Source organism: Parasteatoda tepidariorum, chromosome 8 (assembly GCF_043381705.1).
Source record: "Parasteatoda tepidariorum isolate YZ-2023 chromosome 8, CAS_Ptep_4.0, whole genome shotgun sequence".
Taxonomy (NCBI): domain Eukaryota; kingdom Metazoa; phylum Arthropoda; class Arachnida; order Araneae; family Theridiidae; genus Parasteatoda; species Parasteatoda tepidariorum.
In genome coordinates this window covers 39,082,809-39,106,096 of record NC_092211.1, presented here as the reverse complement: position 1 = coordinate 39,106,096, position 23,288 = coordinate 39,082,809, and the positions used below count along the sequence as shown (strand labels likewise).

At 27.6% G+C, this 23,288-nt stretch overlaps 1 protein-coding gene across 1 annotated transcript in view; it reads left to right on the top strand.

Moving 5' to 3' along the window:
• Positions 1-23,288, top strand: part of LOC107451423 (hemicentin-1) — a 128,321-nt gene that overhangs the window by 37,450 nt on the left and 67,583 nt on the right. The window contains exons 13-29 of the mRNA XM_043043380.2: positions 743-925; positions 2,012-2,107; positions 2,751-3,020; positions 4,592-4,861; positions 6,100-6,366; positions 6,447-6,710; positions 7,952-8,089; positions 9,386-9,511; positions 9,999-10,283; positions 11,438-11,538; positions 12,444-12,621; positions 17,629-17,907; positions 18,465-18,734; positions 20,389-20,694; positions 21,272-21,465; positions 22,227-22,308; positions 22,525-22,815. Coding sequence (XP_042899314.2) covers positions 743-925; positions 2,012-2,107; positions 2,751-3,020; positions 4,592-4,861; positions 6,100-6,366; positions 6,447-6,710; positions 7,952-8,089; positions 9,386-9,511; positions 9,999-10,283; positions 11,438-11,538; positions 12,444-12,621; positions 17,629-17,907; positions 18,465-18,734; positions 20,389-20,694; positions 21,272-21,465; positions 22,227-22,308; positions 22,525-22,815 — 3,600 coding nt within the window. The remainder of the gene's footprint in view (positions 1-742; positions 926-2,011; positions 2,108-2,750; positions 3,021-4,591; positions 4,862-6,099; positions 6,367-6,446; positions 6,711-7,951; positions 8,090-9,385; positions 9,512-9,998; positions 10,284-11,437; positions 11,539-12,443; positions 12,622-17,628; positions 17,908-18,464; positions 18,735-20,388; positions 20,695-21,271; positions 21,466-22,226; positions 22,309-22,524; positions 22,816-23,288) is intronic.

Sequence of the window (23,288 nt, the reverse complement as noted above, 5' to 3'; positions counted from 1 at the left end):
CCCCTTGACACAAATAATACAATGCATGTTCATTGAAAAATACAAGGCTGTAAAGTTTATTTTGTCATTCAACATGGAATTTAATACTGTAATAAATAATTTAAAAGCATATTATTTTTATGGATTCAATTTAAGTGCTTATTTAACATTAAAATATTTTATTAGCTGAAAAAAAATAACGAAAATTGGAGTGGGATAAAGTGCAATATGTATCGTAATTAACAAATACATTGTATATTTTTAATTTTGCTTTGTTGGCTGCTCTTTCTAGTGAATTATTTTCACTACTGTTGTCATGCTTTCGACTTTTATGGTTAGAACTTTGTATCTATGCAAAAATCATAACATTAACACCTGTTTTTTTTTAAAAACTAATATTGATTGTGGTAAATTCTTTTTGTACAGGACATGAAACTGTATCTTATTTACTGATTATCTTCAATTTACTAACTTATTTATTTATTTTTATTTCTTATTATTTTGCAATTCATTTTTTTGCATAACTTATTAAAAATAGCTAAGGAATTAATTTAATTATGCCCGTTTTATCCGGCATGATTCTTCGTCTTACATTTAAAATTTTGAGATAAATTTTATTTAAGTGTTTGGTCTGTAATAAATATTAACAAGAAATTTGCCACTCTTTGTTAAATGCAATATTAAAATCTATTATAGCTGTGTAAAAAATGTATAGTTTATCAACTGTGTGAAATTCAATAAAATGTTTATTTTTATTTACCAGCAAAGCCTTCCTTGATCAAACTACCCAGCATAACCTCTGTGGAAGTTCTAAAAAGTTTTACCATCCCTTGTATTGCAACTGGTGCTCCTTTACCAATTATAAAGTGGTTTTTTACTAATGGAAGTGAAATTAAGTCACATTCTAAAATATCTGTTACATCAGAGGGTAATCTTGTTATTGTAGGTAAGTTATTGTTGCTAATTTATTGTTATTAATGTTTTTGAAAATTTGACTAAAGTTGTACCTAAATATATTAGCTGGAAATCGCTCTAAAATCAAATTTACTAGCTGTAATACATATTGACATCCATATATTGATGAATGTATGTATGATTGCTAAATATTAGTTTGTAAAATTTGATACAAAATACTTTAGACTCCTTTTTATTAAAAAAGTTTATGGATGTTAAAAATTTTAAGAAGTAAATTTAAATTTTTAGTATGTAGCTCTAGGTTTTATTATTTTTTAAAATTTGAATCAGACTTTTTAAAAATTTATTTGCTTAATTGAAGTATTAGATAAAATCATCAAGTAACAGTGATTTTAAAAGTTATTAAATTTTTATTAATTATTATTGGAAGCTGAATGAAATTATGTGAACTTTCAATTAAATATGTTAAATAGTTGAAAATCCATATAATCTTATAATTAGTTATTGACTATTATAAATTAACTAAGTTGGTTGACTGTTTTTATACTCTTTTTGTGTTAATGCAGTTAACTGTATAAATCACTGAGAAAAAGTATAATTTATTACTAATTTAATACCAAAAAATACTTTATACATTCATACAAGTAATTTTTAATTCCAAAATAAAAGAAAGTTGACCTTGGAGAAGTTATTGCTAAAGTGAAACAAGAAATATATATAAATTTGGCATGCTTTTTTATAGATATATTTCTTAATTAAAAAGTTATGGTTGAAAAATACTATATTTCTTTAAAATATAATTCAATTTTAAATTGGTTTCTTAGATTGTAAGAACTCTCTTAAAACTTAGGGAGGCGAAAAATACTTTTAATTTTAACGCCATTTCAAGTTATGTACTATTTACTACTAAAAATATGCTTACAAATGTATTGCTAATAAGAATATTCTTTATTCCGTTATTAATTATATTTCTATACTTTCCTTTAGCTAAATTAATTTAATTAATGATTAATTTAAAGTATAAATTATTTAAACTTTTAATTAACTAGTTAATTATTAGTAACAAAGTTAACTTTTAATTAATTAGTTAAATTTAATTAAAAGTTAACTTTATTAGATGCTGATCCATCTATTGCTGATAATTTCATATGTAGAGCTGAGAATAAATTTGGAATTGAAGAGCAAATGGTTAGTGTCAAGTTGACTGGAATAAGTAAGTAGTTTTAAACTATTGTATTTTAACTTGAATTATTATAATGATCTTTACCTTTTTTTGTTTAGGATGTTTTTAAAGACACTATAATTTACATTTACAGTTTTCATTTTTTCTTCGTATAAGTTTTAGTCATTAAATTATTCAAATAACTGATCAATCTATCCTTTATTCCATGTAAAACACTATGTTAATTTTAACCAGTTGTTTTTTTGCCATTTTCTGTCTGCATTACCTTGTAAATTGATTTTTTGTGTAAAGTTTTATACTTCATGTCATGCATTTAATTTTGCTATGTATTCAGTTCCTTTTGTTTTGTATTTCACATCTTTCCAATAATTTTTATTTTATTTACCTATATTTTGAAGAATTTATTTAAATATATTTTAAGTGTTCTTTATCCCACATAATTTAATCCACTTTTGATACATTAGCTTCCTTCATCAATTATTATACTGCACCATTTTTGGTTTAATTAAGATTTACACTATAATTTTTATTTCTATTACTTATTTTACATAATATTTATTCAATACATACAATGATTTTGTTGTTGTGTAATTTAAAATTTTTGTGTAATTAATAGCATTAATTCCAAAGTGATTGTGATTCTCTACATTTATATTTATTATATTTATTTTAGAAGCACCCATATTGTCTCCTCTTCCTGAACTTATAGAAATTCCAAAGGGAGAAAAGCGTTCTATATCCTGTATTGTACTCGATGGCCATCCAAAACCAAATATGGAGTGGTTTAAAAATGGAGAACCCATTAAGCCTGGTTTTGGAATTGAAATAAATTATACTAAATTAGAATTTTTATATGCAGATGAAATACATGAAGCTAATTATACATGTTTATCTTCAAACATTGGTGGTAATGCTTCAGAAACCACCTATGTTAACGTTTTATGTAAGTTCTTATTTCAAATATGTACTTAACTTCTATAATCCTGACACAATTGTTTTTTTATTTAATTGCTGTAAATTAAACTAAAATTGTCTAAGCTAATAATTTTTTGAAAATATTATACTATTAAGGAAAAGTCTCATTTTGATAAGGCTAATATATCCCTCTTTTTTGATTCTCCAATTTATATTCAAAATATATAAAGGCAAATTGCATGCATAAATACAAAATTTACATCAGTAGACTTTCAAATTCACACAATAAATATTTAGTTTTGTTTAAGCATTAGAAATATAATACAATGTTTTGGATTTTTTGTGCATGATCAGAATAAGTACTGTAAAAGTCTCCCACAAAAGTTACTTATCAAGGAAGTCATGGTGGTTAAGGATGTACAATTTTAAGATTAACCATGTCATGTGTTCAGTATTAATCACTGACTGCCTTTACTTTCACAACTAGCTGGTATCCATGAATCTGAAGCTAGGTTTGCTGTAACCCTTTTAAGACTAGTTTTTTATTTTCAAATAAAAAGACAAATTACAACTTTAATAGATTAAATAAAGTAAAAATAACAATATTTTGCCAAAATTAATTAAAAAATTAACTATATAGGCAATTGGGGAAGCTGAAACAAATGTGTCTCACCGGGTTTTTTTAGACTCAACACACATGTCCCAGTGGTGTTTTCATCTGAGGGACATATATGTCCCAGTGAGCCAAAAGGGTTAAACAATCACTGAAGATAGAATCCTAATCCTTCACAATAACTGCTCAGTGCCTTAACCACTATGCCATTGCAGCTCCAATTTAGTTCTTACCAATTTTACTTGGATGCAATTGTTTCACATAGTTATATCACAGTTCATTTGGTGGCACAATCTTACAACAAGTGTGTTTTTGATAATTACATTTTGGCGATATAAGTTGCATGTATTAAATTCTGTATTTTTGATAGGTCAGTCGTCAAAGATAATAAAGGAAAAATGCGAAATTGAAACATAACTTTAATAACATTTTAACAACTAAATTAAAAGCATCTAGGATTATAACCAAACACGTAGAGCAAAAGAATAAATATAAAACAAAGCGCAAAAGAGAGAAGGAACAAAATTTTATGACGGTATATATACATTTCATTCTCAATTGAAATTCAGTTCAGTTCGTTATATTTCAGGAAGACGATTACAGAGAATACGTTGAATATTCATAACATACCACAGTTACACCAGCTTAAAAGTTTACACCACAGCATTTTCAACACTGTTTCATATGCTCTCATGGGCTATAATTTTTTGCATAAAATTGAACAATAGATTTTCATCAATGTTAATTACTGATCCAGGAAGAAGATCTTTCTGTTCTTCCATCAAATGCATAATTATCTACTCATTATAAACTGAATTAAGTCATTGAGACTGAAATTATCAGAACTCCGCTGCATTATAATTGAATTAAATTTGAATCAAGGCCAAAGTAATATCTATTCTGTTTTATCTTCTATCGATTCTGTTCTAATCTATTCTGTTTTATCTTCTATCGATTCTGTTCTAATCTATTCTGTTGATTCTTAGATCATCCTGTAATATCATCAACTAACCAAGAATTTGAAGCTGTTGAAGGCTCAACAATTACCTTACCATGCAAAGTTAAAGGTGACCCACAGCCAGCTGTCATTTGGTTCAAAAATAAGATACAGCTCATTTCTGATCATGAGTATTTTATAGATGAAAATCAGAGCTTAAAAATATTGAATGTTGATGAAAGAAATGAAGGAGAATATGTTTGTTCTGCTACTAATATTGTTGGTACATCTGATGAAGTTTTTAAAGTGTCAGTCAAAGGTAAATATATTGTGTGTGCATTAATCATTATTTTGTGTTAATAAAAAGAATATCTGGTCCTTATGTTATGTTATCCTCATGTTAATGTGTAACTATTTGTTTATGTAATTTATCAAAATATTTTATTATTCTATCAAATATTCTAAGCATGTAAATTTACTTACATTTGAGAGCTTTTCCTATGCTTCAGTTTATGTTTAAGCATGTTAGTGATTGTTGTTTGCTAATAAGTTATGTTTTTTTATATATAGTACTGGTACTTAAGCCCTTCCCCTCTCATGAGGTTTGTTTTCCCTAAGTAAAAACAAGTTTCAAGACCCTGAGGTACCCTAGTATCCTTGTGTACTTTGCCCATTTGGTACAGAGAACTAATATTTTAGCGATTGACTTTCTATAAAATATCATTAGTGCATGGTAGAAATTTAAATTAAAACTTTAGAGTGATGACACATGTAAGCATCCTCTACATGTAAAGCAAATGTTGATTCAAATAACCGAAAAAAGACATTTGGAAAAAACATTTGTATTGATACTTTACATTGGAATTCCCTTGTTCATTTGAATTGGATTCAAAATAACATGTTCACTGCCAATCTTGCATGACTGATGGTAATCTCTAGAATGGCAGTGGCATGAGATTGACAGTGAATGTGTTTGAATCTTTTTAAGTTGTACATCTGATATCAGGATTAATTTTTAATTGCCTGCAAGGAGATATAGCGACATCCGGATATATTGTTTATTGCTATTGACATTTGGTATGCATATAAACCAAATGATGGTTCGTATAACCAAAAAGGGCATTTTCGAAACAAATTTATACTGATACTTTATACCAGAGGCTCCCTTGTTTATTTGAGTTGAGTGTAAAATAAGTTAGTGTTGAGATTATTTTTGTTGGATTATCATGTTCACCGCTTATCTTGCATCAGTATGTCATAATCGCCAGTGTACCGTCCTGTTTTGGTACAAAATCAACTACAAACGTGTTAATAAATTTAAAATTTTACATCTGCTAATTGGATCAGCTGTTTTGTGCCAGTGATGAGATAAAATAAATTTGATTATAAAAATACCCTGTTTGAGATTGTAGAGAATGAGAATTTAAAAATCACATGAAAGTTTGTGTAGTAAGCTAGGTTCATGTGAAAGTACATTTTAATAAATTATGTAACATATTAAGCTAATTTTTTTTAGAATTTCTTTAAATATACCCATTTTTGTTATTTTTTTTAAAGTTCCTCCAAAAATACTACAACCTAGTGCTGTGTATAATGCCACTGATGGAGACATGGTTTTATTACCCTGCAGTTCTCATGCTAAACCTCCTGCACATATTAAATGGACTCGAATCAGCCAGAAACATCGGGATGATTTGGACAAATATATGATGTACAATGGAAGCTTACTTTTAAAAGCATCATCCTCAGATTCTGATGTCTACACGTGTAAAGCTATGAATGAAGTTGGTGAAGCAAAAATTGAACTAACATTAAATGTTAATGGTTTGTACTTTATTCCTTTTGCATTTAAAGTTTTTCAATCAAAACATTTTTTGGAAAATGTCACTTATTTCTTATTTCAGTTCCACCTTTTGCCAAAATACTACCTTCTCTTATTATTGGTATTATACGCCAGAATATTTCAATTTTCTGTGAAACTTCTGGTCATCCTGAACCTAGTGTGGTTTGGAAGAAAAGTGGTGCATATATACAATCGAATTCAGCTGTAGTTCAACACGCAAACCTCTCTATTATTAATGCAGATATTTCTGATGAAGGGGAATACCAGTGCATCGCTGAAAACATTGTGGGATCACATGTAGCCAGAACGGTTGTGACTATTCATGGTAAATTAGTTTTAATTTTTTTAAAAATATTATTTGGAATGAAATCTTGTACATTTAAATTTTGTGACTAGATTATTTTCCTCTTTCTTTAATTTTGTTTTAATGAATTGAGTTGTTGAACCCTTCCTAAATTAACTTTCTTAAAATATTGTATGCCCATTTTAAGGCTAGACACTTCTGATAATTTATGTATTTTTCCTTAATTTAGAGCAAAATTATTTTCCAAGATTGATCAAATTATTATTATTAGAAAAAAATCTTATAAATTTGAATTTTGTAGCTACATTTTTTTTCTCTTTCATTAGTTTTATTTTATTAGATTGAGTCATTAAACTCAAAGTCTGCTTTCTTCAAACGTTGTGTACCTATTTTCATGCAGGACAGTTCTAACTATTTATAATAATTTAGGCTCTTCTCTTTAATTTAAAGCTCAAACTCCAAATTTTCCTAAGTTATCCTCTGTGAAAAAGCTATTAATTTATACTAGAAATGTGTTTAATTTCTTGTATTAACTTTAACCCACAATTTTAATATATCTTGCATTTTAGGTCATTTTGCGATCAATAGGCAAATTAAAAGATATGGTTAAGTGTACTAAAACATGTATTTTTTAATAAGAATATTAGGGTATAAAATGGAGTGTTAAGGCACAAACACAAAAAAAAAAATTTTAAGGGAGAAAAATGTGTTTAGTTACAAAAATAAATGCAGAGTGCTTCTTGCAGCTATACAGTATTCTTAATAACTGTTTAGAATTGCGACCATCAACGGTAATATGTGCTTGTAAACATCAACAAAAGGATTGGCTAACACATTGAAAAATACCTGGCATTATCCACGCTTTGCGGTAGCAATGGGTAATCCGGCAAAGAGGTCCTCCTGTGAGTCAATGAGAGCCTCGTAAATGATGTCCTTTAGATACCCCAATAAATAAAAATCAAAACTGGATAAATTTATTGTAGATACTGTATTGCTGCAAAGAAGCATTTTGCATTGTTTTTGTAAATAAACCCATTTTTTCTCCTGTGTCATTTTTTGTGATTGTGCTTTTAGACCCGAAATTCCTGAACAAAATATACAATTGGAGTACACTTAACTTCCCCTCCTAGTTTGTGCATTGATTGCAGAATCTCCCTGTATAAGCTTACTCTCTTTTTAATAAAATTTTGAGCATTTATGATTTAACCTGATCTATAATGTAAAATTTCTAGTAATTATGTAAATATCTTTTATTAATGCAGATCCTCCTAAAATTGATGAATCAACTTCATCTCCTTCTTTTATAACCGCTGTTGTTAGTGACAAACTGGACATTAAATGTTATGCTTCTGGTCATCCTATTCCACAAATACTTTGGAGTGAATCTAAAAATACTCGAGGTACTATGGAAATATTGTTTTTTTTTTTCCACTTTACTAAAATTTTGTCTTTTGTTTGTACATATTAAAAATAGGTTTCAAACTAATGACTTTAGATTTAAAATTTATGATTTATCTAATTAGCTGGTGTTCATCAGTTAACCATAATGGTATCTGTGGGGTATGCATTTTTTTAGGCTTGTTAGTATTTTTAAATTCTGATATTTACATATAGTGTTCATTACTTGCCACTTGCAACTTACTTGTTTTTACATGAAACGATGCTGCTGGTGAGCATATAGTTTTTGTATGTTTTTATATTTTTTTCCATTTTTTAATAAAAACTTTTTGTTTTTATTTCATTTACCTTTCATTAAATATTATGTGTGTGATAAATTATAAAAAATATAATAAATTTGTACTCTCTGAACTATTTTTATATTGTTTTAATATTATTTAATTTTAAGCTCTAGCAATGATTTAAAATTTTAATAAAAGTCATGTGTCAAAGAAATTTTTGTACACTATAAAATATGTTTTTTTTTCTCTTCAAATAAGTTAAAATATCATTTATTAAAATAGAAATTTGTTTTTGTTTATGAATTCAGCTGTTATCTTTTACTAATTTGTTTTGCAAAGTTGAATTTTTTTTTACTTATAACTTATTACTCCGGATTATGTACAATTTATGCAGTAGAGCATTCTTGCAACAGGCCATTGTGAGCCAGGGAGGGTCATAGAGGTTAAGGCTCCACAATTTCATGCCCAACTGTACGATTGTGGCAATGTAGTTAGCACTGCGCACAGACCGCCATTACTTCCCAGACAGACTGGTACTCATCGATCTGAAGCTGAGTGGGTTTCATGCCTGCAGCTCTTCACAGTGACAGTTCAGTGCCTTTACCACTGAGTCATCGCGGCTCACAATCTATGCATAGCCAAGCAATTATTGATTCTAAAATATAATGTTATTAATGCACTGATTGTTTTTAAAATGTCAGTTTTTAATGTTACAAACTTCTTTTATTACGAAACTTCTAAATCAACTCATGAAAAAATTAAAATTACAGATGTTTTTACTAGAATAACTATAATTGCAATTAATATTTCAGGATGTGATCAAACAGGTTTAACTTCTAAATTTAGTCCAATTTGAGGTTGTTTTTTTCTACTTATAGGACACATATTTGAAGTTTAAAAGTTATTTCAATGGTTTAGCTATATTGAGTTCTTATACTGTTAAATTGTACATTTAATTCAATCCATTAACACCTTAACATTATTTTTTTGATAATTTTTTTAATGTATTTTTTTCAGTTCATCATATTCAAAACAACATCCTTCACATTCCTTTTGTTCAAGAATCAGATGCTGGAATCTATACTTGCACTGCTCAAAATATTGCTGGATTTGATGTTAAAATTTTTAATCTAACTGTTTATGGTAAGTTGGTTTTTAGCAAGCTTTAATTTTGTTTATAAAAACTTACATCAATTCAAGTTTTCTGTATAATATGCATGGGCAGTAAATATTTATAATTAAATATAGCTTGGTTGAATTGGCTGAGTGACACATAAAAAATTTAGTTGTAAGTAAAATTTGGTTAAAGATTTTGAAAAGGTCATTAAATGTTTTTGAAAGATTTCTTTTACATTAGATTTTCAATTTTGAAACAAATTTCTAATCAAATTGCTTTGAGAAAAGAAATATGATACTGATATATTTAAATCTTTGGCTAGTTTATTCCCAAACTATTAGTTTTACTAATTGAGTTTGACATTTAATATGCTTTTAAGACTCATAGAACAAAGCTTTCCTGTCCTCAACAACTTGTGCTGAAACAAATATCTACATGGTCATTATTCATTCTTAGTTTAGTACTCATTCATGAACATATTTTTAATAAAATATTCTTGTTAATTATTTTAAGCTCCTCCAGCTTTGATTGCAAGTTCAGCTAAAGATTCTAATCTTGAAATTATATCTGGTTTGCCTGTGACTTTGGACTGTTCCTCTTCGGCACTGCCCTTTCCTGACATCACCTGGCTTAAAAATAGCGTGTTCTTACCACCTGTTGGACATAATTTTGTCATTAAAGACAAGAATCAGAAACTTGAATTTGTAAATGTCACCATATCTGATAATGGAGAATATACTTGTGTCGCCAAGAACATTGCTGGAGAGACCTCTAACACGTTCAGATTAAGTGTCTCAGGTATGACAGAATTTATTTCTTTGTTATAGTTCATGTAACCTTTATTTGTAAGATATACTTCTGCATGTTTTATGTGTGTGTAACTTTTAGAAAAAAAAAGTAACTCAGGGTTATTTGATATTGGTTTATAAGAAAATCTGAATAATTTTTATAGTTTTTATAAAAATTTTAATAATTTTTGATAATTAAAATTTTTTTAGTGATTGCTAATAAATAATTTTTGCTATTTTTTATATCTTTATTAAAAATAAAATGCAGGGTGCATAGCGTTTTTAAAAAGTGCTTAAAGGTGCTTATTTTCATTTTTTAAAAGCCCTTAAAGGTGCTTTTTTTATTGGATGTTTTTAAAAAGTGCTTAATTTTCCCCTTTTCAAAATTTTTTCGTTACTATGTTGATTTTCCCTTCAAATTATGCAAAAAGACTCAGTTCACATTGTTCTATTCAACGTTTTCATAATTAATTCAACCCCAATCTATTTTGGCATATTGTCAGTCCGTAGCATATGAAAACGCCATTCGTTTTACATGATTCAAAATTTCATGATTTTTGGCAATTGTCAAAAATGCCATATTTGTCAAAAACAATGCCAAAACAATTTTTTTTGACATGACGGTTAAAACAAGATAAAACCGTCTATTATCAAAAACTTTCCATCCCTGCTTAGTTATGATATTTTTTTTTAAAGTGCTTAAGAATCTTTTTTGAGTGCTTGAAAAGTGTTTAGTTTTTGTTGAATAATTTGGCTATGCACCCTGAAAATGTTATTAATAAGCTTGAATGATTTTTCCAAAAACATGTATGTATACAGCACAATGCTGATTATCTGGACAGTTCGGGACGAATGTCATCCAGATAAATAAAGATCTGGATGTTTGGATAACTTTAAAAAACACCTCTTACACTTACAAAGTATAATAGCAAAATAGCATGTGTACTCTAGTACATGTTTTAAAAGCAAATGAAACTGAAAAAGCAATTTTTCTTTCTTAAATTATTTTTTAAATAAGCATAGTATTTATGTTTTGCATTTCTATATTTGAGTTATTTTCAGCTATCAAAAATTTTCTGTTGATAAAAAGAATATGTACTTTTCAAACAAGACTTACTTTAATTGTTTAATTAATAATAATAATGTAATGAAATGACTTCCTAGCTCCACCAAGCTTCAAAAATCCCTCTGACCAAGATTTAACTGTTGTGAAAAATAACTCTGTTCTCCTAGATTGTTCAGCCAAGGGCTTTCCTGAACCAATGGTGAGTTTGCTTACATCATTTAAAATGAATCATTCATCATTTAAAACAGTTGTGTTTTTTATTAATTTATAATTACACAATATCTATTTGTGTAATGGTGTAAAATATAATATCTACTTATTTTCCGTGATAAATTTATTCACCACATTAATTTGTTAATTTTTTGTAAATGTTAATTAATAAAATGTATTGAAATTCAAGGTTATTGATTGAAAGAATCGCTTTATTGGTTGATAGAATTTGCTGTAAAAGGATCATCACTTTTTTGAAAACATTTATTTCAGAAAATGTTTAGTTTAAGGATTGTATTAAAATTTGGAATTCAGGATAAAATAAAGTATAATGCTGCTAAAGAAAAGGTAGAAAAAGAAAAGGGAGAAAAAAGATGCTGGGAAATATAGTTTATGAACTAATATTCATAAAATTAATTATATACTAAAAGAATAGAAATATAATTGAAGTCTTTTAGTTCTTTGAAATTACATTTGTATTTTCTTGCTTACTTTTTCCTTTGATTCTATATTGCATTTTTTTGATGTATGCATTGCTTACTTTTTTGCATAGTGGATTTTTTTAAGCTTAAATGATATTTAGAAGAAGATAATAAAGCTTTTATTATTGTATGTATTACGAGGTATTTATATTATTCCTCACTCAAGATTTTTATATTTTTTTATGCTTTTATATTTTTTTGCTTGTTATGTAGATTAATTTACTCCCTTCCTTGTATGTAAGTTACTGTAAATGAATGTACCTAAATATTCTATGACTTCAAACAGAATTGTTAAATTAAAAGTTTATTGCATTATAAATGAGGCCTGTGCAACTGCTTCGATATTACTAGGAAGAATAAATTTAACTTTTATCATATGAAAATGTCAAGCAATAAATAAAATTTGTTTCAGTATGCTTGGCGAAAAAATGAGCAGCTTCTATCTGTATTCAAGCCTGGCTTAAAATTGAATGATGATAAAAGTGTTTTGCAAATAAGTGATGCCCAGGAATTTGATGCTGGATCTTATTCATGTATTGCAATAAATAAAGTTGGATCAAGTGCCCGACATTTTGAAGTGAGTGTTTTAGGTCAGTGTAATTTAATTATCTGTTTCATTTGTTGTTTTATGTTTCTGAACTAATTATGATGAAATAGCAACTATTTTTTACATTTAGAAAATATAGAGAAATTTAGTAAAAATCATGAAATAGTTGACATGGTAAGTGAATAATGAAGATGCATTTAACTATTGCAGTAAAAATTTATTATTGCTGTAAAGTATGTAGGAAGTAATAGCTGCTCCAGTTTTATGCTACTAACAATATCGCTTTAGTTTGATTAACAAAGATGTTATGGAAGCGGTTATCAGAGGTGCTTATGTTACACCCACTTAATCTGTGAATTAAAAGTTGACAACGTTTAGAACTTCAGAAATCGTTTCCTTAACCTTTTTTTAAAGACTTTTTTGTTATTTGTGTTAGTTTTTGCTTATTGTTTTTTATTCATTTTTATTTGTTTTTTTTTTTTTTTTTTTTTTTTTTTTTTTTTTTTTTTTTTTTTTTTTTTTTTTTTTNTTGTTTTGTTTTTTTCTTAAAAATTTGAATGTTTTCAATGATATATATTAATTTACAGTGAAACCTCTCAAGAGCGACCGCTCTCTGTTCCAAAGTAAAATGGTCGTTAATGGAGGTTGGTCGTTCTTAATGGTTACCTCCATTGATTTCAAAATGTTGTCAAAGATACATGATTTTTCACTAGCAATTTTAATTTTGTATTGTCGTCATGAAAACTGGATCCATGAATAAACTTTAGAATCAATAAAAATAATCTCTACTGATTTAATTGCTCGTAAAAACAAATTTACTGATTGTGCTATTTTAATTACTGATAGAACTATTTTAAATAAAAGCAATTATGTTTTTTGATTCAGTTCGCATTTAATTTTTTATCATAAAAATTAGTTAGCTTTAATGTTTGTTTAAGATGCTTAGTTTTTTTCTAAAATGACTTTCAACTCTTAAAAGTAAATCATTGATAGCATCGTTTTTAGTCCCGCAGTGGACTGATCATTAAGACACAGTTCCCAGCAGATCACCGAAGTCAAGCATCACTGGCTACGGTCAGTGTGCGAGTGGGTGACCACTTGGATCAGTCTGTGTAGGGACCGAGGGTGTGCGGTTTTGGTCCTCGTTAAACTGTTCTACCATAAAGTGCTCGACTTCGCGTGCAGGTCGTTGGGCTACCGAAGTGGGGGAGCCATCCTCTCTGCAGGGGATCTCTTTCATAGATCTTCAAAAAGAGCTCTCTAAATAAGAGCCTCACACAAATATTTTGAATGCATTTGAATCTCGTTATTTGCTTTGTTTTTATTTTTTATTTTTATATTTTTTCTTATTTCCATATTTGACCTTCTCCGCATTTGTGCAAAGAATTGTCCAGTCACTGAGAGATGTTATGATGGTCTCTCCTAAAGGTTTTCTTCAACACAAAGTCTATGAAAAAAATTCCATGCATCCCAAAAGTGATCTTAAATAGTCCATACATAGAGATGGTTTTTCGTGAAGGTTTCACTGTGTTAAAGAATTCTGAAATTTAGGAGGGAAAAAATAAATAAATAATTATTTTATGTTCTAAGTCTAACATTGACGCATAAATTTACTATGCTTTGCAGTATCTATGTATCAAATATCAATGTTCTGAAATTTAAAATCTTGGTATATATTTTATTATTTAGAAATATTATAATTTATTGAAGTTTATTAAATTATTCAATTTTTTTTAATTTTGTTATTGCTATAGGTTCGAATGCTAAAAATTATATTTTTTACTGTGAAAAATAGTTCTTCATTTGCAGAAAATATCACTATGAATTTTCAACCTTTCAAAGATTGAGATTTTAAAATTTTTGCTATTATTTAAGTATTCTTATTGAAAAGAAGTAAGTATTACTTCTGCAGTTGTATCTTGGATAAAGTTATAACTATAAAATTCTAAAAATTCTGTTATATAGAAAAATGTGGTTGTTTTAATCCTTACTTTAAAGTACTGCTACTTTCAAAGTGTTTAATATCAAATTGCAGTAATGTATTTTGTAACAAAACATTCTACTTATTAAGTGTGAATATTTTTACTTAAAACAACAAAGAAAAATAAATAAGATGTGCAAAAATAAACTTAACTAGTTAAAAACATTAGATTTTCAAAAAGTCATTTACGAAAACAGTGTTACTACGTACAATAAAGTCAAACCTTAAAAGTCATAGAATAGTTTTCAAAGCGCATAACAAATATTATAATTAGTTAAATAATTAAATTTCCGCACGTGTGTGATTTTGGAATCTGATACAGTTTTCCATATTTATATAATTTCCATTATGCGGAAATTATACAATACTTTTTACAAAAAATGCATTTTAAAAATCTGGTTATATACTTAGAAGCTATATACTTGTAAATAAGTTGAAACAAAAAGAAATATATAAAAAAGAAGTCATGTATTATGGTAAATGCTTTGTATTATGAATTCTCTAAATAATTGTCTTTATTAAGATAAATGAAAATTTAGGGTATTTACATTATACATTTGTGCAACTTTTAAAATACAACATAGCATAGTAACCATTTAGACAAAAACTTTAGAAAAACTGATGCTCATTAGCAATCTTAATTTAACAATTTTTGCTTCTCTTAACTAGCATTTTAATGTATTATCGTTTCATTTCTTTTTAATGCTGCATCTGTTTAAAAAACTATTTTAAATATTAAAGATAAAAATGGTTTAAAAGTTTTACCTTTACTTTTGGCATACCCTACACCTTTTAGTTAATTATTAAAATTTAAATAGTTCATGCAAAAAAAATAATTTTTTAAAACCAAAATATTTATATTTTCTCAAAGCTCTTTTATAAAAGCTTGAAAAATAAACTGTTTGCTTAAAAATTTTTACCTTTTTTTTTTTAGTTCCTCCTGAAATACAAGGTGCAAAGTTTGAAGAGATAGAAGAGATATTGAATCAAAGTGTGGATATGAACTGCATTGTAAATGGCAATCCTCTTCCTTCTATAATTTGGCTCAGAAACGGCCATGAATTACCAATAAACAATTGTGTGAATGAACTTGAAACTGATAATCAAAAATTGACTATTTCAAGACTCTCCGAGACTGATCATGGTATTTACACTTGTCGAGCATCTAACAATATTGGAAATGCCACAAAAACATTTAAGTTAAACGTACTAGGTAAGTTTTTGTTGATGTTCTGGATTACAAGGTTCCCACGGTCCTTGAGAGTCCTTGAAAGTCCTTGAATTTTTTTTTGCTAAATTTAGGTCCTTGAAAGTGCTTGAAAAACGTCTTAGGTCCTTGAAAAACTTGATAGGTCCTTGAATTTGTCCAATACTGCCAGTGGCCCTTTTTATAAAACACCCGCGGATCTTTCTCGTTCTTTCTGTTTTGTTCCCGAGCTCTCTCACGTGGTTTTTAACGCCACCGTTTCTAACCGGGCCTAGCGTCTTGGTGTCTGCCAAGCGCGCGGACCACAGCAGACAACCAATGCGTTCGGGGCGAGACTCCACTTCATCTTCTGTCGCATATGCTTAGATCTTATTTTTTCTTATCGAAACTGGAATACTCTCGAATTTTGTAACAATATGTACCTTGTAGTTTTCAATAAATTTGCCGTTTTACCATCCGCATTTGTCCTTACGTTTGCGTCATTTCAAAACTTTATTGTAAAGCGTATTCGCAAAGGCACGGCTTCGTATTTATGTTATGTAGTTTAGACTAGTTATGCCTGGGAAGTGCTATTTTAATCCCCAATGGGTGGATAATCAAGCTTATAAAGAATGGATTTTATCGATGCCCGAANTATAATTTATTGAAGTTTATTAAATTATTCAATTTTTTTTAATTTTGTTATTGCTATAGGTTCGAATGCTAAAAATTATATTTTTTACTGTGAAAAATAGTTCTTCATTTGCAGAAAATATCACTATGAATTTTCAACCTTTCAAAGATTGAGATTTTAAAATTTTTGCTATTATTTAAGTATTCTTATTGAAAAGAAGTAAGTATTACTTCTGCAGTTGTATCTTGGATAAAGTTATAACTATAAAATTCTAAAAATTCTGTTATATAGAAAAATGTGGTTGTTTTAATCCTTACTTTAAAGTACTGCTACTTTCAAAGTGTTTAATATCAAATTGCAGTAATGTATTTTGTAACAAAACATTCTATTTATTAAAAATGAATATTTTTACTTAAAACAACAAAGAAAAATAAATAAGATGCGTAAAAATAAACTTAACTAGATAAAAACATTAGATTTTCAAAATGGTCAAAAAGTCATTTATGGGAACAGTGTTACTACATACAATAAAGTCATACCTTAAAAGTCATAGAATGGTTTTCGAAGCACATAACAAATATTATTATTTGTTAAATAATTAAATTTCCGAATATGTGTGATTTTGGAATCTGATATAGTTTTCCATATTTATATAATTTCCATTATGCGGAAATTATGAAATACTTTTTACAGAAAATAAATTTTAAAAATCTGGTTATATACTTAGAAGCTATATACTTGTAAATGAGTTGAAACAAAGGTAAATATATTGCAAAAAAGTTATGTATTATGGTAAATGCTTTGTATTATGAATTCTCAAAATAATTGTCTTTATTAAGATAAATAAAAATTCAGGGTATTTTACATTATACATTTGTACAGCTTTTGAAATACAACATATCATCAGAACCATTTAGACAAAAACCTCAGAAAAACTGATGTTCATTAGCAATCCTAATTAAACAATATTTACTTCTCTTTACTAGAATTTTAATGTGTTAGTCATTTCATTTCTTTTTAATACTGCATCTGCTTAAAAAACTATTTTAAATGTTAAAGATAAAAAAATAGTTTAAAAGTTTTAGTTTTGGAGTAACCTACACCTCTTAGTTAATTATTAAAATTTAAATAGTTCATGCAAAAAAAAATTTTTTTTAAAACCAAAATATTTATATTTTCTCAAAGTTCTTTTATAACAACTTTAAAAATGAACTGGTTGGTTAAACATTTTTACCTTTTTTTTATTTAGCTCCTCCTGAAATCCAAGGTGCAAAGTTTGAAGAGATAGAAGAGATATTGAATCAAAATGTGGATATGAACTGCATTGTAAATGGCAATCCTCTTCCTTCTATAATTTGGCTCAAAAACGGCCATGAATTACCAATAAACAATTTTGTGAATGAACTTGAAACAGATAATCAAAAATTGACTATTTCAAGACTCGTCGAGACTGACCATGGTATTTACACTTGTCGAGCATCTAACAATATTGGAAATGCCACAAAAACGTTTAAGTTAAACGTACTAGGTAAGTTTTAGTTGATGTTCCGGATTATAAGATACAAATCTACTTGGTATGTTCTTCATTCTAACTACTCTGGTTTTTCACTAGAAACAGAAACTATATAATAGCAAGAAGACTTAAAGTGTTGAATTAGTAGATGTTTAAAAGCAAATTTTTGTTTTTTTAATAAGCTTGTTAACATATCAATTAGCAGGTCAATGCTTTCAACTTAGTCCTCTGTTTTTAAAATTTTTCTTTATGCTAGTGTGTACTGAATTACTTAACCCTAACAAAAAATCCATGTGTAATATACATCTCTCTAGTTAAACTATAAAACATTGAAAGAATTAATACTATATATATTTTATTCCTCATTTTTTTAATAAGAACTTTGTTAAAAAGTAATATTTTTCAAATTAATTCCATTCTGTAGTTTCATTTTATTTTTATATTGTAATTTTGCATTATAATTACCTTTGGCATGAAAAATTTAAATTGTTTTAATTTTTACATTAAAAATATTAAAAAATCAACATTTTTTTATAAAAAATTTTATTATTTAATTTAGTACTATTTTGCAGTCCCTCCACAAATTAATGAACAGAGCTTAACTGAAACTATTCGTACTAAAGAAGGCGATATTCTTCAGTTAAAATGTGATGCATATGGAACACCAGTACCTAAAATAACGTGGGAAAAGAATGGCATTCCTCTTCCACCACGGTTGTTTCATTCCAATGACAGCATCTTAAGAATTGTCAATATTGGTAAAAGAGATTCTGGAAGATATATATGCATTGCTACAAATAAAGCTGGAAGTTACGAAAAGGATTTCAGTGTTGTTGTACTATGTAAGTACTTTATTTGTTTTAAATATACTTAACATTTTGCTCAAATATATTATTTTTTGCAAAAGTTTTGAAAAAAAAATTTTTTTTGTCTGGAACCTTAAAATGTTGATCTGTAGTTTTATATTTGAAAGGAAATATTATTATATTAAAAAAATTAGTTTGTTTTAAAGATTTTGGTCTAGTATATAAAACAAAAAAACAAATGCTTTGTCTATAAGTGCATATCTGCCATGTCTCCTGTTTTTAATTTAAAATTTTAACAACGAAGACTCCTGTATTTTACGACTATCTCCTGTTTACCTGTGTATTCTCAAATTTCTCTGTATTTATTGACGAAATTTAAGAAGAAAAAAATTTTGGCAATAAAATATCCTCTGATATCAAAAATACTTCTCTTATTTCTCGACTGGTAGTGCTATTGCCAGTACTGCAGTGTGTTAATAGTTTTTTTACCCCTTGCTGGCAGGCTAACTGTTGGACGTTTTGGTGGTTTTCTTCTCCATGTAACGCAAATGAAAGTTAGTTCCATCAAAAAGTCCTCCACAAAGGCAAATTTCGCCCACTACTTGATTGATCCAGGAGTTGCCTTGTCTTCTGGATTGAGTTCAAAATTACAAGACTACGGAGTTGAACACTAGTAGCCGTAAACCGAAAATTAGGTTGGCTGTTTAACAACGGTTTTAAAAGAATTTAAGTAATTGTAAATAATGGTTTAAAAAATCTTTTTTAGATTAAGATTTATATACATATTTTTTTTGCTAAATGTAAGTGCTTATAATCATTTCCAATTTTGAATTTCTCTTTTTGACTTCCATGATTATGCATGATGGATCATAACTTTACTCATAGCCTAAAAAATGTGTCTAATAAAATCTCCATTATATAATTTCTCCGATGTTGGGAGGTATGTAAGCGTCTAAAATATTTGTGCTAAAAAGGCATTTCTTTAAAATTAAAAGTACCTTTAACAAAATTTTCATAAAAAAATTTAATTTAATTTAATTCAACCTATGAAATTATGTTCATTGGGTGTAAATTTACTTTAAGAAAAAGTTATTCTGGGGAACAAATTTTCATTCTCTTCAAATAGACAGAGCTTGTCTGACAGAGAATTTTGTTTTTAATGAGATTGAAAAGGTTATTTATAGATATCATAGCTATAAAAAATGCAGTTTATTGATGTGTAAGGAACAATATAGTTTTAACGCATTTTTCTTTTAACTAAATAACTTAATCAATGAAGTGTATTGATTGTCTAAGTCTAATTTATATATTTTAGAAGTATTTGAGAAAATAAGGGAAGTATAGTAAGATATATTAAATCCGCAAAGAATATTATAGCATTCACCATTATTAGTAGATGACTAAAAGTTTTTTGAGCCTTTAAAATTTTCAATCAATTTTAAGTAAATAATCTTTTTTGCATTAAAACATATTCTTTTGAATGTATTTTAAAGCCTTTTTTTAAGAAAAATACTGTTTGCAACCTTTGTTTTCATTTGATGTAGACAGAATTAATTCTTCTATAGACAATTTCAATAATATGTAGAATGCGTGAGAAAGCAATTTCAATAATGTGTATGCTTTCCAAACATTGTATTATTTTAATTTTTGTAAGATGATATTCATAATGTTTTCAACTTTCTATTTCTAGCTCCTCCAAAGTTGGATAATGGTCGATCATTTGGAAGGTCCATCCCCAGACATGGAAGAAGTGAGACTTTTGAGAATCTTCCAGTTGTTCTAATGTGTCCTTTTTCAAGTCAGCCTCAACCGCAATTTATTTGGAAAAAAGAAGATGAAGTATTAAATGAAGCTGTCAGCCCACAATACACCATTTCTGAGGGTGGAAAACGTTTAACTATCAAACATGCAAAAGCTGAAGATACTGGAAAATATACTTGCATTGCTAAGAATGAAGCGGGGGAGTCAACACAAGATTTTTCTATTAACGTTCTCTGTAAGTTATTGAACATGTTTCTTTTTCTATATTCCTTTGTCACAAAGTACTATGTTTTTTGCATTTAAAAATAAAATGAATTTGATGTAATGCTGTATAGAATATGTTTTAAAATGCATTTTCTGTTTAGCAGGTGGTATGAAAATATAGTTGTTAAATTTCAACTACTGTCTTTTATCAGATATATTGAATTAAACACAAAATATGCATGAACAGTTTGTGAAGAAAAGACATTAAAACGAAGTGTTAAAAGGTTAATAAATATAAAAAGAAATTTGAAAAAAAAGAAGTTAAATTTGACTGATTTGTTGGTATAATTTCTGTCACCTTTATACAGTTCAGTAATTTTTTGTTTTATCAGTCTGTATTTTCTTTACCAATTTAAAATTATCTTATTATGCAACTCCTTTATTTATCAAGTTATTAAATCTAATGTATATTAGTTTCTTACCTTACGTTAACTTTTGGCTATATTAATTTATAGGATTCTTCCTAAATTCTTAACTCTTGAAGTTGCTCTGCTATTATTTTTTACTTATGGGTCATTATTGAGTGTAATTTTCAAATTTTGTTTCAGCTCCACCAAAAATTAGTGCAGACTCTGTATATCCGATAGAAGTACCTGAGAATGATAGTCTTCTTCTAAATTGTAGTGCTTTTGGCAACCCTCCACCTTCTGTTGTTTGGCTGAAAGAAGGTCTTGAGCTTGAATCAGGAAATGGCATTATTATCTCTGATGATGGAATGAACCTAGAAGTTCCAAATGTTGAAGTAAAATAATAGATTGATTTTACAATGAATTCTTTATTGCTGTTAATTAAATCAAGTTCATAATACTATACTCACATAGATTTTAAAGTTCAATTCTAATTGATATTTCAGAAAAATATTAATGATAAAAATAAACATGAAATAAATTTTGTAATGTTAGAAATAGTTGAATATGATAGATGATTTCAAGTTAAGTTGACTAGAATTCAGTTTTACTGCATTGATTTTTAATGTTATATACATTGATTTCCAATTTTGGAAAAATTTAATAATTTGTTTGTTGATAATTTAATTTCCATTTTATTGATAACGTATTTGAACTTTAACTTTATGGTAAATATTTTCCTTTAATATTTGACAAACCAGGTCAATACTATACCCCCATAGATTTTACAAATAAATTATTATTGCAGCCATAATGATAGTGAAATGAATAATTCTTATGCAGTTTCGCTTACTGATGACTTATTATCTAGGTTAAACTTATCTTTGCCTGAAAATTCATCCAATGTGTTTGAAAATTCATCTGGCAACTAAACAATATTTTTCTGAAATATGTTTTTACTCATAATAAATGCAAGCATAGATAATTCTCCAACTTATTAATCCATAGCAAGCTATTTGGAAGAGTAGTTATTAATTAAATATTTTATTAATATAATTCACTGTTATTTCCATAGACATGTAGCATAGAACATGTAACAATTTATTGATATAATGAATATTAGTTGTGATATTTTATCAATGTTTTTCCTGTTTAGGTACAGCATTCTGGTGTATATGTCTGCATTGCTACTAATTTAGCTGGTTCTGATGAAAAAGAATTCAACGTAGATGTTTTATGTATGTTTTAGAATTGCATATGCTTTTTGCAGTAATTTTCTTCCATTTTACATTAGTTAAAATAATTAAAAGTTGAAATATTTTCTTAACTGTCATTTCTGAAGTCTAAAAAATTCTGTGGATATATTTTAAACTAATTCTAAGAACAAAATATTGCTTGTATGTTTTATGCCAGAAAAAATTTCAAATTTAGACACATTTATTATTAAATTTTAGATTCTCCTCGTCAAAGCCCTGAGGTTGAAGAATTGAGAGCTCGTCCAATAGCTTATGTCAATAAGCCTTTCACCATTGATTGTCCGTTGACAGGAAATCCTCCACCGCAAATAAAATGGCTAAAAAATGGCAAAGAGATCATTCTAAATGATGAACGAAATGTCTATATTCATGATGATGGGCAGAAACTTTCTCTTTTAAGAGCCAGAAGTGAAGATACTGCAGTTTATACTTGTGTAGCTGAAAATGAAGTTGGTAGTCAGCTGAAACGGTTTTCTCTTGATGTATTAGGTATGTTATGTGAAAAAATTATAGAACTCATGTACTGTTAATTTAAGAGCTGTAATTAGTGTAAAATTTCAAGATGTATTTTTATTAGAACAGATGTATTTTGTAGAACAATTTATGTTTTATTGTTGGAAGAACCATTGCCAATATTCAACGAAATGTTATTTAATTAGATTGCCTCAACTTTTATCATGATAATAAAGATGCTTTGCTTTCACTTAACCAATGCTATGTAAGAAAATTTAAAGTACTTGTTACATTATTTGAAGTGCTTAGTGAAAGTTCTAAATGACCTTTTAATGAATTTAGGAGCAGTGGCATCATAAAATATAGCAATAGCAGATAATTGTTTGTAAAATACATTTTCTCATTAAAAGCTATTTTATTAAATAAATGGGGAGGGGGGGGGAATTAAAACTACATATACATCTGGCTATATCATATTTTTAATGTAATAATAATATCATGTGTTTTTT